Here is a 27,858-nt window from a genome sequence, read left to right as displayed (position 1 = left end):
GGTGATAACAAAGCAGAGAACTTATTAGCCATATGTGAGTGGAGAAAAAGCAATACAAATCAGTAAAAAAAAGCTGATCTAATCTACAAGTTTGGCTTACTCCCACGAATAAAGCTTCAATGGTTTCAGAAAATACCCATTAATTTTTTGCCCGACCACGCTGAGTGATGCAAAGGTCGTGCGTTGGCTTTTTGAAACTGATGAACAGAGATTTGAAATCCCTCTGAATAACTGTATAGGCTAAAGTGCCTTACAAGTAAAACGTATCACTCTTATTTTCCACTCTCTCCCTCCAATCCCCTCGCTCGATTCCTGCTCTCCCCCCCTGCCCCCCCCAAATCAAACTCAGTCATTCACCAGAGCCCACTCAAACGATAATCGAAGCAGTGTGTGGTGGGAAAGGAGGGAGATGGAGCATGGGAGGGCTCAGAGGAGAGACAGCGATGGAGGGAGCGGAGGAGAGGGTGGAGGAACAACTGGGACGGGACAGTGAGGATGAGCCGGAGGGGGTGTGTGAAGGTGATGCTTACAGATAAAGAGATGGGAGTGGGGAATGAGGATGATGAATGGCCTAGGGGGGGGAGAAAAGCGAGTGAGACTCATTCTTCACTCTCATTGGACATGTCCTTGAGCAAGGCACTTAACCCCTCAGAGTTCCTGGAAAGCTCCCTGGGGGAAATAGTGTGAATTGTGTGTAACTGCAGGAATATGAAGCAGTGCCCACTCCCTGCAGACATGGTTTATCAGCATCTTTCCCAGTTGGGTGTTAGCAGGTCGATAGGAATGGGGTTGTGTTTTAGGAAGGGAGGGGCTGAGTTGCAAAGAGACGGGAGGAAGTGGTGGGTAGAGCAAACGAGAGAAGAAACCGAGCTGAATTAAGACATTAGTGCTCAAGACTACTGAGAGATGAGTCCGATGACATGAAAGGGAAATGAAGAGGGAAGTGAAACAGAGGCCACAAAGGAAGAAAGATTGAGGGACACAAAAACAGAATGTAACAGATGTAAAGTTAGATGGGATGCAGGGTAAAATGAAAGGGAAAAAATACATGGATCAAAATGCTACTTTTATATATATATTTTTACATCTTGTACAACCTGGAGCCAAAAGCTGTTAATAATGAAGCATAACGATTGGATCATTTTTAGATTGGATCATTTTTCCCCTGCTGTAGCTTTTCCTATCTCTCCAAAACTTTAATGAGTTGTTATTTTTTTCTTTTACCTGCTTCTGAAAAAAGAAATATCTTTGCTGCTGGTCCTTTCATCGACAGTTTTCATTAACTTCAGCGAGTACATAAACATGCACACTAGTGCGTAGATCGTTAAACTGTGCATGCGTCATACTTGTGGTTTTGCTGACTGTTACGTGACGCTAGTTGAACCAGAATAAGGGCTGATGTTAACGTGCACAAAACACAGAAATGGTGTGCTCCTAAAACTTGATAAGAGGTTTTATTGTGCATGTAAATGTACTCCGCTGCAGCCACGGAGAGTCACTGTAGCAGACCCCTGTACAGAGTCTCCTAAAACCAAAGCTTGTCCTCCAGGTCTCATGTCCAGCACAGCTTCAGGTCGAGTCTGACTTGTAGTGGGTCTGCGTGATATTATACTGGACCTGACAGGACCAGGGCAGACCTGATAGCTTTAGGTCAGCGGTTCTCAAGCTTTTTTCAATAATGTAATGCCAAAATAAAGAGACACAAACTTCAAAAAAAGTAATAAAAACTTAAAAAATCACTGTAGAAAGAAGGAAGGCAACACTATGGCGACAAAAAATTCCAAAAGGCGACAAACTTAAAAAAAATAAAAAAAGACACAAAAACTTCGAAGAGAAAGACAGCAGAAAAAATTAAGGAAGAAAGGCAAGAAGAGTTCAAAACAAATGACAAAACCTTCAAAAAAAGGTGACAAACTTCAAAAACTGTTGAAAAAAAGCGACAAACTTGGGAAAAAAAAGACAGTAGAAGTTAGCTACAGCCTTGTAACTGAAAAACATTTAGCAAAAAATGTCACGTACCCCATGCAGTCCTCCAAAGTACCCCTAGGGGTACACCTACCCCCATTTGAGAAACACTGCTTTAGGTAGTAGGTATATAGTAGATTTAGCCTCCCAGCCAAAATGCAACAAATTACTGGACAGAATTTGGATTTGTTGTGTTGGACTTAGGGTCCATCACTTTGAGTGCATTGCTAATTGGCCAGAAGTGACCCATGCTGGAGAATCAGAAACAGTTTATTGCCAAGGAATTGGACTTGGTGAGGACTGGGTGCATAACAATAAACACAGTGCAAAATTATGAAGACATAATATAAAATGAAAATAAGAAGATTTACAATAACATATGGAAACATTTTCAATGTGTGCAGTTGTGGAGGAATGTGCAAATTATTGCCCATGGGATGTAAAAGTTTGCCGTATAAGTGCATAGTAAGGAGTGGTTTAGGATGAGAGTCCGGGCCTTGTTGATGAGGCCAGCTCGCAGTGGCGGAACCGTTTTTGTGACGGGAGGTTTTGGTCCTGATGGACCGCATCCTCCTGCCAGAGGGGAGGGTTCAAACTGTTTCTGTCCGGGGTGAGAAGGATCGGCTACAATCTTTCGTGGCCGCCTCCAGGTCCTGAAGAGACGGCAGATTGCAGCCAGCCACCTTCTCAGCGGAGCAAATGATAGTCTTCCCTTGTCCTTGTCAGTGGCAGCAGCGTACCAGATTGTGATGGAGAAGGTGAGGATGGATAGTGTGGCTATCACCAGGCCAAGCTCAGTCTTTTAAGATTGAACATTAGCCTGGGGAGTCTGCTCCGTATTTTCTACTGCGCAAGAGGCGTGATCAACGGGCACAGTTCAAATGACTGTACGCAATCGGATAGTCCTTCAACCAATCAGACCAACGTTCCGGGTGACGTAGCAGCGACAGCGGCATCAACTGGGTTGCCGCGCTTCGGTGGCCGAACGTAAACAAGAAGCTGCTTGGTCGCTTCTCTTCTCCATCGCCGTCGTGTTAAACCCGCCAATAGCGCAGCCAGGTGGATAAGCCAGTTTGTGATTGGTCCCCGCAAAATTGTAACAGAATCAGGATAGATAAACGTACAGGTTTCCAGCCTGAGCTGCAGGGCGAAATCAAATCGCCAGCAGATGGGGCTGGGTTTACCCAGTCTAGAAGATGGACTCAGTGATGGCGGTGTACAAGTTCACCACCATTGCCTTTGGCAGGTTGAACTTCTTGAGCAGGAAGTACGTCCTCTGCTGAGGCTTTTTGACGAGGGAGCTGATGTTCAATGGAGACGCTACCTATACATTTCACTATTGGCCTCTGTATTCATATTCATATGCTGTCTACAGTGTGCGCTTAATTGCCATTTGAAATAAAATAAAGTGTCACTCTTCCAAGAGTAAACTTCTGTAATGTTGAAGTGAACTGGGAAAAGGAACGTTTTTTTATAGTGTAGGACCAGTTTAGATCATTGTAACCACATTGTTAACCACATTTTCCAGCCAGTACATAGGTGAATAATTCTTTATGAAGATTTAAAAGAAGCGAAGGCTATGCAGCATTCAGTGAGTTTCAAAAGTGCAAGTACGACTGGCTTGTAAGGCTAGGCACAGATATTCCGATCCATATACAACTCTCACAGAAGCTGCTGTAAATGACAAAACAATGGTAGTGATAAAAGATTGGCAACAATCTTCTTATTAGACCAACTAATAAAGGACAAACGACAGCAAATAATGACCAAATACAAGGAGAAAGAGAGACAGAGGAGGAAAACACAGACTGCGGAATGTGAATGAGACAAACCTAGAAGAAGGAAGAGAAAAGCGACTGTGATTCAGAGAATAAGTTGGGGATCAGCATTCAGGAGGAGGAGGAGATGGTTTGGGAGAGTGGAGGCGGAGCAGCAGTGATGGATTGTGTTTACTCCTCTGTTTGTCCGCAGCTTCAATTCTTTTACTCTCCTTCTGCCTCTACCTCTTTTTCTGATGTCCTCACCACCTTCTACTCTCTTTTCACACTTCTGCTCTCCTGGCCACCTGTCTGCACTGTTCATCTCCTCTTTTCACTCATCTCCATGCTGCCACTTCTCCAATTTATTCATTTTTATTTCCTCCCCCTATCTCCCTTCTTCCTGATTTGTCCATCTTGCCCTCTCCTCCTTCATTTCCTCTTATCTGTGCTTATTATCTTGTGTTTCTCTCTCTCGCTCTCTCTCTCTCGCTCTCCTTATTCCTCTTTTCTCCCTCTTTTCTTTGTTTTAATCATCTTTCTCCTCATCCCTTTGTTCTTTTGTCCTTATGTCCTTCATTTTTCTATTGTGCCTTCTCCTCATTCTCTTCTCCATTGTCATCTGTCCTTTTTATTCATTTTCCTTTCTCCGAATTCCCCTATTTTTATTTTCTCCTCTTTGTCTTTTCCTCTTTACTCCTTTATCTCCAAAGCATTCCCTAAGTTCTTTCCTAATGTGTTTCTTTGCTCCATCTGTTCCTCAGCTTTCGGTCTCTTTGCTTCTGCACTTCACACTTTTCTCTTCTCTCTCCTTTTCTCTCTAAATTGCGACATTTAGTATCTTTCTTTCTAAAAATCCACTCTTCTCAACCCACCCAACCTAATCCTTTTCCTCCTGCTTTCATCTTTTTTCACTTACTTTCCACTTGTCCCACTTTTGTTCTTTTTTCTTTACTTTAGCTCATCTCTTCAGTACATCTCTGCTCTCACACCCTTGCCTTTAATCTTGTACCTCCTGTAATCTTAAAAAAACAGTGAATGTCTCTCTTCCTCGTCTTGTTTGGAGCTTCTCATCTCACTGATGTTGCTCTCCAGCTCTGCCCTTTTTTCCCTTGATAATTCTATTACTGCATGTCCTTTTCCTTCCTTTGCACTTGTTTGTATATCATGGCCTCTGGTCTTTTACCCCACTGTTACCCCTGTTAGAGTAGCAACCTTTCTATTTCCGGCGTTTTTTCAAATGTTGCACATGTCGCAAGTCTCTCTGGATAATGTGCGGTAAATGTAAACTTGAGCAGTTAAGATGTTGAAAAAAAAAAAAAAAGAAAAACCTGTATTGTTGATTTAGTCCTCCATTTACAGCAAGAAGATGAGCTTGAGGATAACATGACTGATTAATCTACAAAGTCCTCAGCTTTTCTTTTTTGCTTTTTTTCTAGAATATTTTTTTTGGGGGGGGGGGGGATTTTTAGGCCTTTATTGACAGGACAGCTGAATAAATGAAAGGGGAAAAGGGGGGAGAGAGAGAGGGGAAATGACATGCAGCAAAGGGCCGCAGGTCTGAGTCGTACACGGGCCCGCTGTGTTGAGGAGTAAACCTCTATACATGGGCGCCCGCTCTACCAACTGAGCCACCGGGCGCCCAAAGTCATCAGCTTCTTTTACTGGCAGGTAGAAAAACGTATCACAAAAGAAAGAATAACAGCTCCAACAGTGTTTTGTCCGCCTTTTGTTCTTGCAGCTATTTTGGCGTGTGGTGTCTTTCTTGAGTTTGTTCTACCAAAGCCTGCAGCTCATTAGCCCACTGGTGTGTTTACCTTCCTTTTTTTTATATCCAGAAACTTAGCAGTTGGAGTCACAGTACAGCTACATTTGATTGGTGTTTTCTGTGGTTGTTACAACACATGGGATGGTAAAGCTCCGAGGACTGTAGGCTTTAGCAGAATGTCCTGTCTGCAGGCGAGTATGCATGCTACCTGCGTCGATGAAGTGGATTGTAGTATGGTACTGTACACGTGTCACTCTTGTGTTAGAGAAACCGTAGTAGTCGAGTCTCCCTCTCTGCATTTTTTTTTTTTCTCCTTAAAGATTCATTTTGGGGTTTTTATTGTCTTTATTTGATAGGACAGATTAAGATTAAGGGGGATAGAGGGGGGGATGACAAGCAGCAAAGGGCCACGGTACCCATGGCCGCTGCAGCAAGGACAGAGCCTTGGTACATGGGGCGCACGCTCTACCAGGCGAGCTACTAGGGCGCCCCCATTTATGCTATGTTTGGTATCCATTGCTACAACGGGCCATATTTCACTAATGGCATACCCAATTAAATAAACGGTACTTGCAACTAATAAACTACCACGCCAATATTTTGGGAAATATGCTTGTTTGCTGTTTTTCTAATAGTTTGATAAGAAGATGATTATCATTTTAATCTCTGAAGCTAATACTGTACAGTCAGTGGGTCCTGAGCACGTTATCCTAGCTTAACACAAAACTGGAATTTTTACGGAATTCATTGTATTATGTGTGTTTTAAAACGTTTAGAAACAGAAACTTTGACTTTGTGCTTTAGCAGCTGTTAGCTTGCACAACAAAGCTATTTCTAATAAAACCGGCTCTTGGATTTTGGGTTTGAAAAGGTCCAGATGAGGTGCCATGCCAAAAAGAATGCTCAGTGCATTTGGCTCTTGCATTTGACATTAACCCCAAGCTTTTGAGTACCAAGATGACTGACAGACACCTCTACAGTATAATGTGTTATATATAATATGCAATCAATGAATTACACCTGACAGGATTTCCTTAGTCCAAGGCCAGCACCATCTATTTACTAATTTAAGATACAAGATTCAAGTGTACAAAGGACTATATACTATGTCTTTCCTCTATGTGGCCCCAAGTTTTCTTTTTTCCTGCCAAACATGCATTATGCATGTGAGGAGGAAAAAAAAGCCTTTTCTCATTGTTCCTTTAAAAAAAAAAAAAAAAAAAAAAGGGAGAGCAACTGGAACCACAATGATGACTTGAGGAAAGGGGAGAAGGTCAGGGGAGCAAGCGCAGCCCTGTAATGTAGGATAATGAGATGACGGCATCTAAAAGAAAAGCTGCAGACTCCACAGGCATAAACACTACAGAACAACTGCCCTGTGGAAGTAAGGAAGGAGGGAGGGAGGGAGGGAGGGAAGGAGATAAAGAGATAGGCAGAGCATGACAGAAATGGAACAGCAAATGAAGAGGAGGGTGGTAAAGAGAAAGGGGGGGCAGAGATAATGATAGTGATGGGTGAAGGATAAGGATAATCAGAAAAGAGTAGAGCAGAGAGAAAGACTTCAGCGGCCAAGGAGGGAAGAGAGCATGGAAAATAAATGGGAAGCAGAGGCGAGGGAGAAAGTTAGTTTGGGGACTGCAAGAGATAAAGGGAAAGGGAAGGCAAAGCGCGAGAGAGACATGATGAAGGAAGGCAAAAAGTCTTGTGATAAATGGCAAGAAAATAACAAGTCTGTTTACACGCCTTTTGTTTCTGCCACCGAGAATTGTGATTTGAAGCCTCTCTCCGAAGACGTCCTGTGTTTTTCTCTCGCTCCTTCCCTCAGATTCGTGTCAGTCTTGCTCCTTCATGTTTCAATTCTGTCCCTGTATCTCTTTCATTACCCTACACTTTGCCTGTTTCCCCCCCCCTCACTCTCTGTCTGTCTGCACTGTGATATAGAGCTCAGCTGTCTGCTGTCCAGGGATTGATATGACTGCAGTATCTACCCTGGCCCGTCTCTTTGATCTCGCCAGAGAGCATTTGATTCCCTCGCATTTTTTGTCAAACATTGAACCCGTCAAACAAATTCAGGGCATCGCACTCCCTCTGACTGACTGCCACTACGCCGCTGCCCAGCAGGAAGTCAGGGAGACACACATGGGATAAAAGGGAAAGAGTAAGGGATTGGCTGGCAGTGCTACATTTTAGAGATGCAGCCCAAACAAATTTGAGATGGTGCAAACGTGTCAGGAGGAGGTAAATTCTCTGGGGAAAGGAAAGCAAGTCGAATAAATGTAGAATAATTACAACACTGTCACTGGGTCCAACAGCAACACAGGCTTTTCACTCAGGGTCTGGCAGGTTTGTGTGCAATGCCAAAGTGTAGACAAATAGACTCCTCATTCACTAGTTTTGAGCATTGAGTGTGGGAGTAGCTGATGCACAAAAATAGAAAGAGGTTGTCTGGTAATGCTTGGGGAAAGAAGGACCTCTGCATTGTTCCCTGATGCTTGCAGCTCGTTAGGACATCCTCATTGAGTGTAATGAGAGTGTCCTGGTTCTGTTAAGTCTCACTGGCAATGCTTGCTGTTACGGTGCAGTGTGAAGAATGTATCCAACTATTGATAGATTGCTAAAAAGGTAAATTGACAGTATTTTGTACAAAGTCTTTGTATATGAGACAGGACATGAGATGGGCAAGTAAGAGAGCAGCACATATTGAGGCCACCCCAGTGGTTTCTAGCAACAGTCGTCTAGCTTCCCGTTGGAGTCCTTTTCCCCTTTGCAGATATTGCTGAGATGATGTGCTTAGTAACAGCGGGCAGACACACACACACACACACACGCACACACTGAGTGAACGAGGGAAAAGATGGTGTAACAAACAGGAGAGAAATTTGAATTTCATCACAGCTTTATGAATTCCGCTCTGCAAACAAATGCCTTACCATGCCCATACTAACCGGGGAGGGAATTACATGGCATCTATCCAACACCAAAATGTAATAGTCTGATTCAACCACGTTGCAAAAGTCAAATAGGGAGAGGAGTTGGAAGGACGGAGGGGGCAAAAGACATTCCAAATGAGATTAAGTCAGAGAGGTGTGGCGAAGAGACGGAAATGGATGTAAAGTGGGGTGAGGACAGGAAAAGAGTGAGAGATTTTTATAATGGAAATGACAAGCAGAAAGATGTGGGGAAATGGAGCATGCACTGAGAACAGGAAAAAGAAGAGATAAGTTAATCAGGGTAAGATGAGAATGATGTAGAGTGGGATATGAAGGAAAAGATTTGTTTTTTTTAATAGTGAACGCATGGAGATGTATGCGGTAGTTCATTAAAAAAAAAAAAAAAGTTCCACTTTTCAGTTGCTCAAGAATTGCTGGACTTCCCTCCAAAAAACTCAACACCATGTAATCAGAACATCCAATTGCAAGTACTCTAGATGTCCTGCTTTTTACTTTAGTGGCTGTCCCACATTTTAATTTGTCTTAAAGCTATAGTGCATAGTCTCTGTCGCCCCCATGAGGAATTCTAAGTAATGATAAAAACCCTGTCTGAGCACCCACAGGATACAAGCCTTCGGTGATCGCGCACCACCCCTTACCCCTCCACCACACTGTTACTAGTAGCGTTTAACCAGTCCAATCAGAGAGGTCATTTTCGTGTAATGTTTATGTCCTCTTTGTCGCCGAAGCTGAACGCTGCTGTTGTCCTTCCTCAGCGGTGACGTAAAACGCATCACTCGAGCTGCTGCGCCGGACAACCTAGCCATGCTGAGAAATACAGAGAGTTTTGTGGAGCTTAATTAGCTTTGTATCAACTCATTTGGCAGTGGTTTGATTGTAACTGCCGTTCATTAATATAAAATAGTTCCCCACTATAGCGTTAATGTTTTCTTGCATTGAAAAACATTCCGCTTTTTTTTTCCATCTTCAGCTGTCCTCAGTGGTAAAGACAGTAACATTCAAGAAAGGATAGTCTAGGACGTATGCAGTATAAGCACATCAGGTGAGTGCAGCAGAACAACGAGCCACATATATTCCAGAGTTTGGACGCTTAAGGCAGTCGTATCCTTTTCAAGACTTCACAAGTGGACCATTTCCATTAATGCTTAATGTAAAGCTGACAGCAGTCGGTGTGCTACGGTTCAATGGCAACAAATGCAGGAATCGTAGAGCTAATTTGATGATGGTCCCCATGGCAGCTCATCTTTGTGCTGCCTGCCTTTGATGCAGCCCCACTGTGTGCTAAACAATATGAGCAAATGGATCAGCTGATGGCGAAGTGGCATGACAAAGTAAGGAAATGACAGTAACCACACACACACGCATAGCGGGTGACTTAATCCTGCCTCTCCTGCTTGCCCTCAGGGCCCTTCTTACTAAGCAGGCGCATTCAGCACATTTCACAGTTTACCCCTTAATCCCTTTAGGAGGCTCCATTACATGTCAACAGTGGCCCACTGCTTACACCAGAGACTTTGTGTGTGTGTGTGTGTGTGTGTGTGTGTGTGTGTGTGTGTGTGTGTGTGTGTGTGTGTGTGTGTGTGTGTGTGTGTGTGTGTGTGTGTGTGTGTGTGTGTGTGTGTGTGTGTGTGTGTGTGTGTGTGTGTGTGTGTTTTAATGTATTAACAGATTGTTCATAGCAGTGTGAAAAATGTTGATCTTGTGACATAATTTAGTTCTTTTCACACAGTACATTTGTTATGGAGACTTTTCCGTCAGGAGAGACTAAGTTAGTGAAATATTATTAGAATTATTAATATTACCTGTACTTATTGTATGGTAGAACATACGTAAATTAGTGTTATATGTAGATATTTTGCAAAAGAAACCAATAAGGGCTTTATCTTCCCAGGGTTGTTATACCAATACATTGTTTCTTCAGATGGAGAGTTAAAGCATACACACAAAAAATCTTATTATACAAGCTTAAATACAAAGAACACCTAAAACACTGTTGACAGGATTGAGTTGGCAGTTCAGGATGTCTGTGTATAAACATAATGTGAGCATGCGTTGAGAGAAGATCTACATTTACCTTTTTAAATTCAAAATCCAATACAGTTTACAATTGGCTTCTTGTGTTTGTGTTTTTGTCATTTCCATATGTGCCTTTTTGTACTTGCACACACTCTGTTTATTGTGTTCCTGTCTAGACTCCTATCTATCAGCGCTTTCTTAGCTTTACAGCGATTTCAGTTTCTCCCAGCTGCTCACAGCTTACAAATGATATCCTCATGTGTAATAACTGGATCATTGGCTGAGTTTAGGACGTGTTTGAGTGGCGGATTACAGCTCTCTCTGTCCCTGGGAACGTAACATTGATGTGTCATTTGGCAGACAATTTTCATCCAAAAGCTCCTGACGGGACCATCGCACGCATGTTTTAGCACAGCTGATCCCAATAGGAGTCAAACCCCTCACACTGGCAGTGTTAACGTCATTCACCATGAGGGCCACAACACCAGCCTGTCTCACCCCCCCCCAACCCCCTCACCCTTCCCTGCTGTACTCTAAATCTGCTGTCTGGGAATTTGGCCCATGGAAACAAACAACTCAGCGGCCTCGGGGCACTACTAATCCTGAAAGAGGGAGAGAATGCAAAAAAGATTAATAGGAAGAAGAGAACAGAAATTAGATGTGATGGGGAGAGTGTTGAAAGAGAGATAGGACATGGTTGATTAAAGAAAAGAGAGATAAGTGGGAACAGGCAGAGGAGAAATTGAGAAAGAGAAGAAGGAAAAGAGATGTGTATGGAAGTATAAGGACTCAATGGATACAGGATTTTTAGACAAATACCGGAAATTATATCTTATATTTTGGCTGGATATTCAGTTAACAAACTCATAACAACAACTTTTGATAAACATTCGTTAAATGTGCTCGTCAGAGTAATCAAAAAATAAGCTTGTCGTCACTCTCTGGTGGACAAACTATGTTTTGGCGTATACGCTCATACGATACTTCTGTGATTAGTCAAAATTGGCTGATAATATCATCCCAGCCATGTGATGTTTGTGTGCTGTCTGTCACACCAAATGTATTGCCTAACCTTGTGTTGTTTCCCAAATCTCTGTGTGTGTGTGTGTGTGTGTGTGTGTGTGTGTGTGTGTGTGTGTGTGTGTGTGTGTGTGTGTGTGTGTGTGTGTGTGTGTGTGTGTGTGTGTGTGTGTGTGTGTGTGTGTGTGTGTGTGTGTGTGTGTGTGTGTGTCTTCACTGAGAGAGTAAATCCTTCAGTGATCGATTTTGAAGTGTCCTGTGATACATTTTAAAAGGCTGAACACTAAAGCTGTAATGACCTGGTGGGAGAATGATAAAAGTTAGGGAACGCCAGACAACAAAGTGTCTGGGCTCATCCTCCTATATATATATATTTTTTTACCTCAAAGTTCTCAATATCGTAATCCTGTCTTCTTGCTACAATAAATATGATGTCAACCGGGTAGATGCACATGGGCCTTGTGGTTATTCTGCTGCAGAGATGTGTGGTGGAGCATTGACCAATTCAGTAGTCATTGGTAGAAAAGGACAGACCGTCTAAGGGAAGGTTGAATAACTTTCATTCAATAGAAAAATGCAAAGTTATGATTTGCTCAAGGAACTACTGAGTGCCAAATCCCTCCCCAGCCGGTTTGATGGTAGCCCATGCCTGATCTTGAGGCTTTTTTGAAATTATTATTATTATTATTTCTGTAACAAACCTGTAGCTGCAACCAGAATATCACATTTGGAGTAACATTGAATTTTGAAATATTTCTTTTTCTGCAAGTCCTAATGAGACACTTTTTTTTTTCTCCCTCTGAATTTTATCAACTTGAGTTTCTGTTCTCATTACCAACAAAAAGTCTGTTTTGATGCCATACTTTGAGAAATATCAAGAGCCATACAAGAACTTTACCTAAATAATGTAGTAAAAAATAAACAAAATGTTAATTTAAAGATGGAGTCTGTGATTGTAATCCAATATACTTTTTGCCAAATTCAGCGATTATCTCCGTATGGTCTGCTAGCTGTCTGTTCTGTGTGTGCGCTGAAAAAAAATACACAGTTCATACACAGCCCTGGCTCTGTAAAACGGAAACAAACAAGGTTCCGTGCATACAACAGGGGAAAGGCCATTGATATATAAAGAGAAAAGCAGTGGGAGAGAGAGGTACGGTAAATCTGGCACATGCTAACGCTCTGAATGAGCTTGATTTGTTTGGGTGTAGATTTCAAATATCAACGATCTTTCTCTAGATTAGCAGACTCAGGAAATCAGGAACTATCTGATCAAAGATTAAATAAACAACATTATAAATCTGACCAGACAATTGATGTCATTTCGGTACTCGACAGTTACTCTGTGCTACAAAAATAATTATTCATGTTTGGTACACCGTTACATAGGTATACTCATATCTGCTCATGTCTAGTTGTTAGTTAGATTTAGTTTGTCTAAAAGAATACCACTTACCAACCGTGCCTGGTTACTTACAAGGGAGCTGGTTGGTAGTCAAACTTAAAATGTACCTGCATTTATGTGGTGTAGCTTTCAGCATGTTGTTGCATATCCTCTTAAGTCTGTTCACTGCAGATGCTGAACACAAAATTCGGCTACACAAGTGAAAACAGTCAGAGCACCACTTGTCTGAAGTGTGATAATATCCATAGTAATATATATAAAAAAAGATAAGTAAAATGTTCAGGCACTAATTAAGCAGACTCTATCTTCCTCTTCGTCTCTCAGCAGGTTCACTTCCTTTCACAATCAACAGTAACATCCTTTCTTTCTTTAGAAGGCCTGGTTGCTTTTCCCTGAGAGCAGCCTCGTCTTTTATCTCTGCCTGTATATGACAGCAGTGGAGGAAGATGACTATCATAAAGTGTACAGTTGTATATGTGAGGGCGGCTGGCCGTCGCCTCTGTTGGGTCGTTTGGCTCCTGTCTCCGCTTGATGACATCTGCAGCAGGGTTGCCAATAAAAGGCAATGGAGTTTGTTTAGAGCCTCTGTGCGGCCAGCAGACAGGCCACGGATCACAAATCGGTGGAGTTTTTTTTTTTGATGACTGGACAGACATGACCTTACACATACCATAATCCTACACACACACACACACACACACACACACACACACACACACACACACACACACACACACACACACACACACACACACACACACACACACACCAAATAGATGCCTTCTTAAAATCCCTATATAGACATTGTCAGTCTAAGGTGAAGCCATGAGAGGCTGGTGTCTTGTTAAGTATCTGGCAGTGATCTTCTTTTACCATAAAGGATAACTCATTTATTTAAACTTGCGTACCGATCATGGCCTAAATGCATTAACATCAGGGATCGATTATAACCATGTTCCCATCCAAATGTAGCTAAAAAAAAAAAAGTCAGGAAATCGGCCGTTTTCATTCACTACCGTTAGGCAAATATTAGGAGTTCAAGATAAGTAGATGGTGATGCTAATTCTCCAGTGGTTCCCAACCTGGGGTCCGGGCACCCCCAGGGGGGGCGCAAGTCTTTATCTGGTTTGAGGTTGAGGTAAAAAAAAATATTTGCACATGCTAAACAAATTATGATAATACACTAGAATATATAATGTATACAAAAGTCTGTATGAAAACTATATATTTTGTTGTATCCTCGTTTTTCATGTAGCCTATTCATTTGAGGGAAGGTTACAGTCTCCTCATCGCTCAACACAGACTTGATGTTTTCGTCTGCTGCCATTTTTCACACGTAGCTCTGTTTGTAAATTTGGAGTGGTGTCAGTAGCGAGAAAAACGAAAACAATTGGTGTTGCCTACACCGTGTTATCCTCCTGCTAGTGTTAGCACCCAGGAGGCTGAAACCAGGCAAGTTTTAAAACGTGCTTTTAGCCTCTTAACATGTTCGAGATGTCATTACAAGTGCCTACCCATGTGAAGTGATTCCTTCCGAGTAGTGAATCTGACTGCAGTAGATGTAAAAAAAGATTGTAATTCAGCTCCGTTTAGTTCCGGTGTTGAGACGGCAAGACTTAGGGACCGTCTACAAACTACAACACCGAAAAGAGATACAAAAATAGTTTCAAAAATAGGCATATGCTTATTTTTTAAAAGTGCTGTAGTATAACTAGCAGGAGACAAGTTATAATCAAGGTAAGTTTGGAGACACTACCTTATTTAATCATTTAATTAATAAATATTTTTCTATCTCTTTTCGGTGTTGTACTTTGTAGAACCCGAAGCAGTCGTCTTGCAGTCTCAACACCGGAACTAAACGGAGCTGAATTAGCAGAACTTTTATGCATTTCTTTCACATCTCCTGCAGTCTGATTCACTGTCGCTACTGACAGCACTCCAAATTTACAAACAACAGAGCTACGTGTTGAAATTGACCGGAATTCTCCTTTAAGTATTTAAAGCTTCATGTAGGTCATGATTAGTTCAGAGTTTGCTTTTTCCCCTAATTTTCGGCATTTCCACTCAGGTTTTTTTAATGCGCAAATTGAAAATGAAGTGGATGGAAAGGCACCTTTAGTCTTTTTGATCCTCTCTCGTCCTGCTCACTAATACTTCTCCTTTCCCATGCAGGCGCTTCATATCCTCCTCATTTGACTGCATTGTTCTCTCTCTCCCTCCCATTGTCTGTGTCTATTTGTCCCATGTTTAACTCCACAGTTTGACCTCCAAGTCCTTTGTAAGATGTCCCACTGGCTGCTTAAGTATTCTACAAACACCAGCATGTGTTATTGCTTACTTTGCGAGACAGCAGGAATTTTCCATAGATTTGGTCTCTCTATAAAACTGCTCAGCCCTGACAGATTGTGTTGACGAATCAGCCTCCGTCTGCCCCGTGTCTAAGTACTTTCTCTTTGGCTCTGCTTTGCCTGGTTGCTGTCTGCCAGTTGTATAACTCCCTATTCGTCCATTTATTCCACTACTGTCTTACAGAATTAAAATCTAGGTTGCAAAACTGGAAATCGAGCATCTTAAAAAGGCAGGGACTGAAAGTCTTGAGCTGTTTGCTTGTCAGTGTTTATTCTTCTCGACTTTTCAGACAACCTGGATCAAAATGTAGGTATTAAGACTGTAGACAGCCTTTTCTTGAACATTGTTCAGTCAAACTGGATTTGTAATACCAAATGGCATCGTCCCTCAACCAGTTCGCATGTACCATGGATTTGTCAGGAAGAGAGCACCACCACTAGTGCAGCAGATGTTTGATAGAATATTGGCTTAGCAGTAATTGACAAAAACGTTTTCATACGTGACCACAGTCCTGTCCCACAGTGCACTTAAACTTTATTTGCTGCAACAAGACAAAGTAAAACATTGTGTTTCTCTTTGTTGACTTTTCTAAGCAGAAGCATTGTTATGATGTCAAAAATGATACACGTCGGTTTATATCGCCACTTTGTACTACTAAAATACTGGCGCAAGGAGAAGATTAAACATTAGGTGGTATTTTACCATAAGTATTTAGGTTGACACCATAGCAAGTGACCAATGTCCGTTTGGTGTCTGTCTTTGTCAGCTCTATTTTTGTCTCTCGGTTAGTTGTTTTAATTGGATGAAGATCATTTTTACAGCACACGGTTCATGAATGCCATGTTTTTACTTTACGTGTGCTTGTCAACTATCAAAAACCAGAATGCTGCTCGTACAGTCCACGACTTGCTGTGAATTTCTAGCTTATGTTCATTGAGGTTTGCTATTCTTGCTCTGAATAGATTTTTGTAAATAAGCTTTCATGTTTTGTTTAGACATAAATGTGACACCTTTGTGTGAATATTTGTGTGGGTTGTTACACTCTACAGGTGTCCGTCAAATGAAAATCCAGCTTGAATAAAACATTGTTAATAAATTGAGTATTTTCAAGCAAAGGATAATAAGGAAAATGTTGTTCTCTGATTGGGCTGTGAGAAAATGAATTACCCATGACTAGTCATGGAGTCTGAACACCTGTCCTCTTGTAGGGCAGCCTCAGTTTTAGGAAGCAACATTAAGATTAATAAAACTAAGTCAGTCATAAGTAAGTAAGTCATTTGCTGTTTGTCTTGAATCGTATCATGACTTTTCTGTCTTCTTGAACACCAGCTCAGTTACATTTTCAGCTTTCAGCACATGCTTGTATGCAGTGAGTTCAGCCGCAGAATAGCCTTAGTTTGCTTTTATCTCTTTGATTGGCATGCTGAGAAAAGAACAAGGGCTGCAGCAGCTCTTCCTGAGCCTTCATCTGTCAGACGAGTGCAAGAAGTTGTGTAATCTCAAAAGGAACACATGTCCATTTCTCCCCATCAGTGTGTATAAATTAGACGGCAATCATGATAATAGAAACCCAACTCTTGACTGTGTACCTTTGTGTCTCACCCGCTGCAGTTTGACCTCCAAGCTTTTCTTCTAGACATCTCAGTGGTATTCTGCAACATTTCATATCACTGCAGCACAGTTTGAAGGGAGGTTTTGCGTATATTAGTCTGCCAGTCTCCTCCATAAATCTGTTCCGCTCCGACACTCCGGGGCCATCATTTAGCAATCGTTTGTCTCCTGACATCTCAATCTGCCGTATTTGCCTTCATCCTGCATTTGTTTTGGTGGTTGGCAGTTGTTTTATGCTCGTACCTGTCAGCTGTGAGAAGAATATTTAGCAGGGAAGGTTGATGGACTGGAGAATGTTTCAAGTGAACATAATAAGATGGAGAGTTAACCAATGTTACAGTTAACTCTCTCTCCCTCTCCCCCTCCAGGTATTCAAGCTGAAGGCGGTCCAGCTAGCAGAGAAGCTGCTTCCTGCCTTCAACACCCCCACAGGAATCCCCTGGGCCATGGTCAACCTTAAGAGGTCAGTGACACTGCCACTCCCCTTCATCCAGTAGCTTACCTGAGATGAATATGAAGTGAAATGTGCCACTCAAAATCACTGACAGTTTACCGCGCAGCCTGAAACTAACACTGAAGAATGTCTCACTATATGTAGCTTATTAAATGTAAACCTGCAGCAGCTGCAGCGAAGACTAGCTGTGAACACAACACTGACATTATATCACCTTGTATTGTAATTATAAAAGGATTGATTAATGCTGTATTATCGTCTCCAAAAGTATTGAAATGTCTTTCTTTTGTCGATAGTTCCACCCCCCCACCAGTTTTATTTGTGTTTTCCCCTCTTTTGTGTTAATACAGAACTTGGTTTGTGCATTATGCAAAACATTTACATCTGCTTCACAAATGTTCGGTACTCAAAGACGCTTGACAAATGCATTCTTCATTTTACTATACTGCGCATTAATACTGCCACAACTCAATTTGTGAAATGTCTTTCGATTTTAAAGTTCAGTCTACCCACTCAGTTGTTTTACTCTGTGGGTTTGTAAAAACTGTACTTACACCTACATCATTATCATTACATAACATCATTTTGTTACTCCCAATGCAGCTTCACTCAATTTTAACTTTTAAAGGATTTGAATTGGTTTGAATAACATAATATAACATATCTGTGTGTGAGAGTATGGCTTTAAGTTGTAGGGGTGAATTTTTCTTTAAACAGGCCGCAAAAGAGTCTTAATGAAGTGTTAAATTAAATTTATAGAAACCTGTAGTGCGCGCCTGTGTGTAATGTTATATGCATTGCGTCCTTGTACAGGAGAGGGTCTCCTTTTCTCGAGATAATAAAAATGGTTACACATGGTCATATAGTATATGCCAATGCCCCTAGGAATAATTGTACACACAGAAAGTTAAAGCAACACTAGAGCACTTTTCCCGCTTCGGTCCCCCTACAGGTTGGAAGCGGAGTTGTCCATTAATGCTGTTGTAATGGACAGTTCCGCTTCCAACCTGTAGGGGGACTGAAGTGGGTAAAGTTCTCTAGTGTTGCTTTAATCTAAACGCACACGTATAACCATACCTGCAAACTAGTCGCTTTTTGGCGAAAATCGCCGTTTTGAATTGGGAAAATGTCATCCACGTGAATCGTGTAGATCCGAAGAGTTTTTAGACCCGGTGCTAATACAGCACCGGTGCCGTAACGACCGTTATCTACCGGACCGAATTGCAATGCGGATTTCGGTGCCTTATTTAGGTGCCACTGAAATGCCTGCGCTTCTCTCTGATGCTCCGAAACGGACGTTAGAGGCAACCTAAACATTGCCGCATGTCACGCTAGTTACCTGCTGCCAAGTGTAGTGTTAACGTTAGCCTACCGTTAGCTAGCAGCTGGAATAAACACGGTTAAAATGATGACAGCTAAACGGTGTAAAAGTTTGTCTGTATTTCACTGTAGTAGAGGAACGTATGACAGTGTGCAGCTGCTGTTGTCAGAAAAACAACACAGATGTTGCGTTCACTTGAAACTCGCCTCGCCAGCCTCATGCTGGTTAGAAAAAGTTATTGTAAAATACCCTTTTCCCATCCAGTGGTTGTTTTTGTCGTTTAACAGGAGTTTACTGGTGAAATAAGTTATTGTTATAGGTTATTACATTTTTAATAAATCATTTAATTTTGACCCTGTGGCCTTAGCAATAAAAAAGCCGTTCTTTAATGTTTCAGACTGTCGTTTTGTACTCCTTTTTTAATATATACCGTTTTAAAATTATCGTTTTAGCACCGGGAAAGTGTTGTCTTTTCCCTTTATTTTCTTCTCCGGGGGGGAGACATGTGTCACCTTTTTCAGCCCTTCTGAGTTTGCAGGTATAATAACCAACGTGTCCCTTTTTGAGCTTGTTCAGACAAATGCACCACTTCCTCCGCACACACACATACGTAGCAACCCATTAATGTTACATGCACTCATGTAAAATTGAAGCAGTTCCAGACGCCTCCTGTGTCACATATGGACAAACTCCTGAACTGGTGGTGAACCTGTTGCACAGGCAGCCATCTATCCAACACCAACACCGCGTTGCTGTGTTTCACTAGAATAAAAAGTAGATTTTCTGGTTTGTTAGTGTTATAAAAAATGAAGCGGAGTCCTTGCTTTGAAAAGCGCACCTGTGAAAAGGTCTTGCATTTAGAGAGAATTACTTTTGCATTTTAAGGCGTATTTAGGCTGCTGTGATATGTAAATCCGTGACCAAACCAGATTATTTACAAGTTACACATTTTTGATTTGACAATCAAACCACAGGTTACTTCAAGTTGCAGTTATCAAGATTCATGTTTTTCATCTTTTTTTCTTCATTTCACTTTTTTCTCTATTTTAAATGCCAGAAGTTTGTATTTGTGATTTTTTTATATTTAGTTGTATATTATTTTCGAGACCCTATTTCAGTCCAGAGATAGTAGAGATCGAGAGAGGCCAGAGTCTTGACAGGCAGAAATCTCCCAACCTGATAAAGTATGCGTTGAGTCATCCGTCCATATCCAAAACCCTGTCAGCCCCTGCGGGTACAATATGATCATTTTGTTCTATGCGTCAGTTGAAACCTTTATTACTCTTTAATATTATAATATATTGTAGAATTATAATCTTTGTTTCTTTGTCCAAGCCCCTCTCTCTCCCGGTCTTACTGTCTTGCTTTCCCTCACATCACATGCATAAAGACATGCATACTAGGACTACAGTTGAAAATTAGCCGACTGGCTCACACTGGCGCATTTACAGAAATGTTGATTAATGTGCATTGTCCTAATCAAATAAACGTACAACAATCAATCTCTCACCCTCCACAATCAACTCTGTTCTCTTGTCTCTCAGTCTTCATCACTTCATCTCCTCACTCTCCTCTCTTCTCCCTCTTTGTGGTGGAATTTCCGGAAACACCCATGTTGTGGTATGATGAGACTAAGAGACAGCTTAGACAACATCAGGTCACTTATAGGTCACAGGTCGGGACGAGAATATTCGGCCTGTCTCTGATAACCAAACCTGTTCATGTATAATTATGTCTGTCTCTACAGATTCAGGGAATCTAGACAGCTGTATGATAAGGGAACGTTTTGTCTAAGGACTGTCTACTTTTGGAAGTCGGTGGGCCTGCCAGACTTTAGCCTACTTCCCAGAGCGATAGGCTGAACTAGGCTTTAGCATCAGTGTTTAGGCGACTGCAATATATTTGTTTACCTTAAAGGTTCAGCTAAACGGAACGCCTCCAGCATGAGTTTAAATACACCTTCAGGAAGACAGGAACTTCAGAGAGTTGGAACGGCACTGCACAAGAACACATTGTGGTTAAACTCTACTGCCTGCTCAATTGTCTCCTCAATTGAGCGTTCATTAAATGCTCCTGTGGAATTGATCAAAGTCTCCCGAACTTTCTTCCCGTATGTGAAATGAGTTGTGCTGCTCCTGAGTTTTTCCTTCTCACTCTTCCTCTCCTGTTCCAGTGGTGTTGGTCGTAACTGGGGTTGGGCGTCGGCAGGCAGCAGCATCCTGGCTGAGTTTGGGACTCTCCACATGGAGTTTGTCCACCTCACCTACCTGACAGGAAACCCCGCCTACTACCAGAAGGTAGCACTGTGGATTATTATTGTCTGTGTGTGGTGCTTGTGTCTCGGTTATGCCTATGTTTGCATGGTTGCTGTATAGTGCTGCACGGTATTAGCAATTATTTTGACTATTGAAATTGCGATATGATTCACGATATTTGGATGGAATGATCATTTTTTGTATATTTTCATTGAAACATATTAAAAGAAATTAAAGTGAGGATCTGTACCAAACAAAGACTTTTTTTTCCATAGTCTGCAGCACCACAATGCTTAATTCAGAATGGTTTAACAACACATTTTGTCTTTAACAAATATAGCGCCCCCCTGCGATTTGGATATTGCTCTAGTCCATATTGCAATTTAGATAAAATTTCCATTAATTGTGCTGTTTTTCTCTGCTTTGTTATATCACTGTCTTTAAATAAATCTGTATTTCAGTTAAATAAGCAATAAAAATGACTGAGAGGTAAACTTTCATTCCAGCAATCATTTCTGAGATAGAAATGGTGACATTATCTTGTACTTTGAATGAGAGAACATTACATACAAATAAAGAAAACTCATATTACTGTATGTGTATTGAAAGAGAACAGCACAATAAAAAAAGGTAAAATCAATCAAGCAAGCAACATTACAAAATTACATTTATAAAATAGACTTATCTGTTGTGAAAAAATGATGATTGTAATTTAGCATTTTTCAAAAAAGAATATATTCTGTTTGCATTAAAACTCTTCTGTCTGGTGTTTATCTCAGGTGATGCACATCCGCAAGCTGCTAGCCAAAATGGACAGACCCAACGGTCTCTACCCAAACTACCTGAACCCTCGTACAGGACGCTGGGGACAGCGTAAGTACACCGTTTACTTTGTCAGGATCATAAAACTGCATCAAAACCTTTTAGTCAGCAGTCACTGTGGCATTAAATCATCGCTTTACATTGTAGGGTTAATACAAGTCCTCAGTTGAATGCCTAAAATTTTTGGTCTTTTGTTGTTGTAAATAAATTAACATGTGGCTTAAATAGCACAATTGGTGAAAATATCATACATGTCGATGTTGAATTCGAGTCATTTACATTACAAGGGGGAGAAAAATGCAATTCCAGGTGTTAAGATGCATTTTAGTTTTCAACATTTAATTAGAGAACACTCTTCTTAATTTAGATTATTGATTTAAAGTGCCCATATTATTAAAAAAAACACTTTTTCTGGGATTTCCACACATACAAACTTTGAAAGAAATCCATCCATGCTGTTTTGAGTGAGATACGGTTTCTGAATGTGTCCTGCCTTCAGTCTCCTGGTGAGCTGTTCAAAATCGGCCCGGACTGTGATGTCACAATCCGAAACGCATGCTACCTCATTCTCAATAGCAAAGCACTGCTACAACACACGCAAGTTCACCATAATCTACAAAAGAACTACTTACATGTGCGCCCTCATTTAGAAGTCTCCCAGCTAATCCTGCCTTGTAACTGACCAAAGTTGGAGAAACAGCCTGTCTTTTACTGTCTCTAGAGTTTGCTAGCTGACATGCTCTACATCTGAGCTACTGCGCATGTGCGAGTGCAATCAAAGATAGTACAGAAGAAGAAGAAAAGAGGTCTCACTTTGTAGCTAAAACAGAAACCAGGTGAAAAGAGGATCTGCAGCAGTGAGAGAGAGCTGTGCAGTACAACAAAAATATGGTGTGTTTTGAAAATTAAACCATGTAAACCTATTCTGGTACAACCTTAAAATACAGTTATGAACCTGAAAATGAGCATAATATGGGCGCTTTAAAATCAGCCAATTGGGAAAAGAGTCCAACTGTTCTTGTGAGCATTAAATGATCATGTATGAAGAGAACCAGGAGAAATGAACACGAGGTAAAGGAAAGAGGAAAGGAGGAGAATGGATCGTCTTTAATGAGAACAAATTGAAGCGAGTAGAAGAAGATGGAAGAGAGCGAACACAGTATTCCCATATATTGAATACATTTTCATCTTTGTGTCTGCGCACTCTCCTTAGAAGAATTGTTTTTAAACTGAGAGCTGTCATTTTTGCCCATCGATCAGATATGACTGTCTGTTCAGGTTTGTTCTTAAGTTCAGAGAAAAGAAAAGATGAAATCGGTTTTAAAATTTATGTGCTAGTGCAGTGCCTGTTGAAAATGTGCCTGTTGGGAACGGACGATTGCTTGGCCTGTGGTATTGCTGTTTGTGGAATTCTTCAAAACCAAATTGTACCCCAAAATTACTTACAGAAGCACCCCGAACCACTTAATATGCAACTCCACTGTATAACCTACTACTGACTTACAGTGTAGGCTACTGCTACATCAAAGGAAAACATTGTCCAGACATTAGCCTCATGGACTCATGGCAGTGTGCTACCCGTCCGGCCCGTTATGAGAGCTAATCAGCACATATCTGCGTTAATCAACCACCAGAACCGGACTGTGTGTGCAGGGCTCTAGAGTGCGACCAATTTGGTCGCACATGCGACCAAAATTTGTAAGGGTACGACTAAGATTTTTCCTAGGTCGCACTGGTGCACCTAACGTCCTCGCATCTGCTGCCTCTCCACAAACGAAGCGATGTCGTTTATATGGATATGGTTTAATGTTGCGTTAGATGACCCATTCCTTCTGTAAAGCCGTGCCTGTGTTTGGATCTCTCCTCCACGCAGCCCCGCCCCCATTCACTCACACACGGCTCACCTGCAACATGGAGAGACACAGCGCCGCCGGTCCAAACTGCTGACATTTGTCTACAGTTTTAATTGTTATTAACACAGCTGTATATTGTTAAGTATGAGAGGGAAACCTGTATTGGTACCAGTGTTCCCGCTGGTAACTCTCTGTTATTGCGGCCGCCACGGCGAAAAACACATTAGAAGTTATTGAATGCAACTAACTTCAGTTGGTTGAGTAATAGCGTGTAAGACGGAGCCTGCTGGACCTGGGCGAGAGATGTGACCCATGGCCAGAATATCATAGTTCATAAAAATGCAGCGCAGTGACGATACAGACATTTCATAGCCTACACAAGACGTGTGTAACGCCATTGACGCCAAAGCACATTCGACCCGTGCTGGACCCATTCATAATGAGTCAGCCGTCACTACGTGAGTAGAATACGCTTCAGTCCATCGCACTCCCCCTCTCTCCCTCTGTCTCCCTATGTCTTTCTGTCTGTTTTTGTTTTTTTAAGATTTCAGCCTTTATTTTGATAGGAAAGCTGAAGACATGAAAGGGGAGAGAGGGGGGGGAATGACATGCAGGAAAGGGCAGCAGGTCGGAGTAGGACCCGGGCGTCGTCTCTCTCTTTTAAACAGTCTGTTATTGTTGTTTAAAACAAGTGAAGGAGCTTTCTCAGATATATATATATATATATATATATATATATATATATATATATATATATATATACAATATAATATAATATAGTTTTTTTTTTATATATCTTAGTATGTTTATTTCAGATAACTTTCATTTGTGTTGCAGCTGTATATTTTCAAACTGGTAAAGGAAACCCTGTCTTTGCATTTTATTTGAATCACATCTGTTTTAATAAAAGAGCTTGTGAAAAGTGGCTTTGACTTAAAACTGAACATTTATCCCACTTTGTAAAAAAATACAGAGCTATAGTGTATCGCCATTCAGCGTTAACAGCGATGCGAGGTAAAATTTTGGGTTCACCTAAATTTTGTGTTGGTGCGCCCAAATAAAAAAGTTAGGCGCACCAGTGCAACCAAGGCAAAATGTTAGTCTGGAGCCCTGTGTGCGTGTGCGTGTGCGTGTGCGCGTGCAGGTCGTATGATCGTTAACAAATTTAACACTTCACTTCATTTCCATACAGGTTTAGTGGCTTGACCGTTAATGGTGAAGTATGGATTTGATTGGTGTGGGTATTTTGGCGACGGTAATGTTATTAGTGTTGTAAGTTAGCAGTAGACTTAATTAACCCGACCCAGGGCGAGTCTGATGAAAACTGATGTGTCTGCCCGGTTCAACTCTGAGATTTTCTCGCATTGCACAGCGCTGTGAAGGAATAATCTCCGAGATTACGTTATGTTCTGCCAGCTCACAGTAACTTAATACAATAGCAGGAACAGAGTCGAGCGTTCTGCGTGTGATGTGCAGGTTACCTTCCCCCCAAACACGTCCCTAAAGGTGGACACACATATACAGATACGTCTCGCTTTATTAGATAGATAGCCTGCCCATAAGTGGCATCACGCTCTGTCTGCTTGTTGTCTGTAGCTGGTTGGTTGTGGGATTCTGAAAGGTCCTTAAATTCGTGGATTGTCGTTTGTTTATTCAAAGTCAAAGACTTTTACTTCTAAAGTAGTGCTACTTTGCACATTTTTGTGGGTCTGAGGTGTATGTCACATTTTAGCTGCCAAAGCTCTGCTGCTCTCGGTCTCTGGTCCTCAGGGTGAGATGGGGAGTGGCCAGCGGCTAGAGCGGCAAAAGCCAATGTGTGCTTCTTTTACCTATATGTTTAACAATATCTTTTGCATTTCTAATCCAAACAACGTCAAACTTGGCACTGCACTTACAGACAGACAGGCAGACAGACGTTCCTGCAATTTATAGATAGATTGTGTTGTTTTTTTTGTCCAGGGGAATGAGTTTCCACATAAGAGAGAGCCATATTATATATTTCACAACACTCCCATGTAAATGGTAAATACGCGATACACATACAGACTATGCACAGAGCAGAGAAGAGAACACTTAACAGAAGATGATACCACTTTCAAAATACATTTTTTTATTTTTATTTTTAAACAACTACTGTGGTCTAGCAAGATGAATCTTCTATTTTGTGTTTGTTTTACTTCTCGACAAAACAAATTGAGAACAATCATGGATGGATGAATAAATGGAAGGGCTCATTAATGGATGGATAGGTGGCTTGGCAGACAGACTGATGTACTTGTAAGTGCACAGACTTTGGGCCAAAAGCAGGGGAAAATAAATGGACGAAAGATGGAGGGATTGATGGATGGATGGATGAGTACATTAACAGATGGATAGTTAGCTGGCGAGCTGCATGACTTGGCAGGTGATGGTGTGTGTGTGTGTGTGTGTGTGTGTGTGTGTGTGTGTGTGTGTGTGTGTGTGTGTGTGTGTGTGTGTGTGTGTGTGTGTGTGTGTGTGTGTGTGTGTGTGTGTGTGTGTGTGTGTGTGTGTGTGTGTGTGTGTGTGTGTGATACAAATATAGTGTGTTCGCATGTCAGTGTGTGTATTGCATATGTCTTTGTGAGCGCTCTGTGCACGAACCACTTTAAATATCTATTGATCTACTTGCGTGTGATTTTGTGTGTTATGGTCTTAAGCCTGGACGCATTAATTAGCAGCCATTCCACCTTGTTACCTTAACCAGCTCAGTTGATTACAGCAAAGCAGCATTGGTTTAGTAAAGCCCAAAGCTACTCCAAAACCGACCTGAGCTGCTCTAGAGCCCCCTGAGCATGCAGTGCTGCATGGTGCAGTTAGAGGGAGGGAGTTAGGTGAGAGGAATGTAATTAATGTGAAACCTGAAGGGGCTCAGAGCAAAAATGCTGATGAATATGATAATGATAAATCCTTTTTTTAAATAACAAATGATAAGGCAAAGGTATCCCTGATTTTTGGGAAACTTTTCATTTTCTCCATTTCACCAGTTTATTTATTAAGCTATGAAGTAATCATGACCAACAATGCGACCACTGTACCCTTGTCCACTGTAGATTGTTTGTGGGTGCCAGTAGCTGGGCGCCTCTTTCTGCATTCTGCGGAGGACAAATGGAGCTAAATGCAGGGGGAGGGGCAAAATGTTGGCACTACACTATCAGCAGAAGAAAATGCTGAAACCTCACAAGCCATGCATCAACCAAAAAATAGATAAATTATTAAAAGGCAAAACATAATAGTTGATGTGACAGTCAGTTTGTTTTAAGGGTTTGTACGGACCAGAAACTTAACTGGACTTCACATTGCGTTCTCAGAGGCAAAGCAACATCCAAAACTTTCTTTCTAACTTTAATTTCTATAGTGTGACAGAACAAAGCAGTCATCTTGATCTGTTGAGGATTACTTTCAGGTATTATTGTGTCATTTAATGAGACAAATCTTTTAAACAGTCACAACCATTTTTTTGTCCCCCTCTCTTGTGCTCTGTATCTCGTTTAAATAGTCATTAAGGGACTGTTCGTTTTTTATTAAAGGGGCTACCGGAAGAGTTGGGGATCTTTAGTCAAAAAAGACTTGACCCTCCCTTTGCCAGCAATACATTTTCTATGATCTATTGGGAAAAGAGGCATGACCCTCCCCAACAATTTATTGATACCTCCTGTACTGGTTTGCGCTTCGCAAAGCTGTACAGATAACCACTGTTTTTTTACAACCATGACATACATGAGTTAACCTCTGCTTTCACATCTTACACATCACACTCCTCTGCTATGGTGTGGATTTACTCACTAACATTGTTGTGGAAACACAATAAGCGTGGAAACTAAATGCACACTTCCTGCATTACTGCATTACTTCAAATACTAAGTTACTCATCTAGTAAACTAGTATTCACATGAAATAAAACAATAAAACCTGGAGACCAAAGACAAAGCACACTGGGTAATAAGAAATTTAACACATGAACTGGTTGCTATGGACTCGTGACTAGGCTTCCTCAGTCATTGTATATTTTAGCATATAGGTAAAGCTGCCGAAGCTGAACTTCATCCAAAACTCAATTTCTCAGACGAGCGTCAATTTGGGAGCTTGCATGCTACCACTCCTTCCCTCTCATCTCGTCGTTTGCACAATTTCAAATCACCGGGACCCAGGCGTGGAGCTGTGGGCAGGCCTGGCCCGTCCAGGCATTGACAGCTGGGCCGCCCAATCAGAAATTCAAAGTGTGTTGGTGTGTAAAGCGCTGCAACAGTCACAACAACCATGGATCGCTGTTGTGGCCAACAACTGGAAACT

General features: G+C 41.5%; 1 protein-coding gene across 1 annotated transcript in view; it reads left to right on the top strand.

The window, feature by feature from the left end:
- The window catches only part of man1a2 (mannosidase, alpha, class 1A, member 2), a 139,778-nt gene that overhangs the window by 82,243 nt on the left and 29,677 nt on the right, over positions 1-27,858 (top strand). The window contains exons 6-8 of the mRNA XM_039817834.1: positions 17,211-17,305; positions 20,791-20,914; positions 21,652-21,745. Coding sequence (XP_039673768.1) covers positions 17,211-17,305; positions 20,791-20,914; positions 21,652-21,745 — 313 coding nt within the window. The remainder of the gene's footprint in view (positions 1-17,210; positions 17,306-20,790; positions 20,915-21,651; positions 21,746-27,858) is intronic.

Source organism: Perca fluviatilis, chromosome 12 (genome assembly GCF_010015445.1).
Source record: "Perca fluviatilis chromosome 12, GENO_Pfluv_1.0, whole genome shotgun sequence".
NCBI classification, from domain to species: domain Eukaryota; kingdom Metazoa; phylum Chordata; class Actinopteri; order Perciformes; family Percidae; genus Perca; species Perca fluviatilis.
Note: the sequence above shows the minus strand (reverse complement) of the source record. Positions and strands in the feature narration are given on the sequence as shown.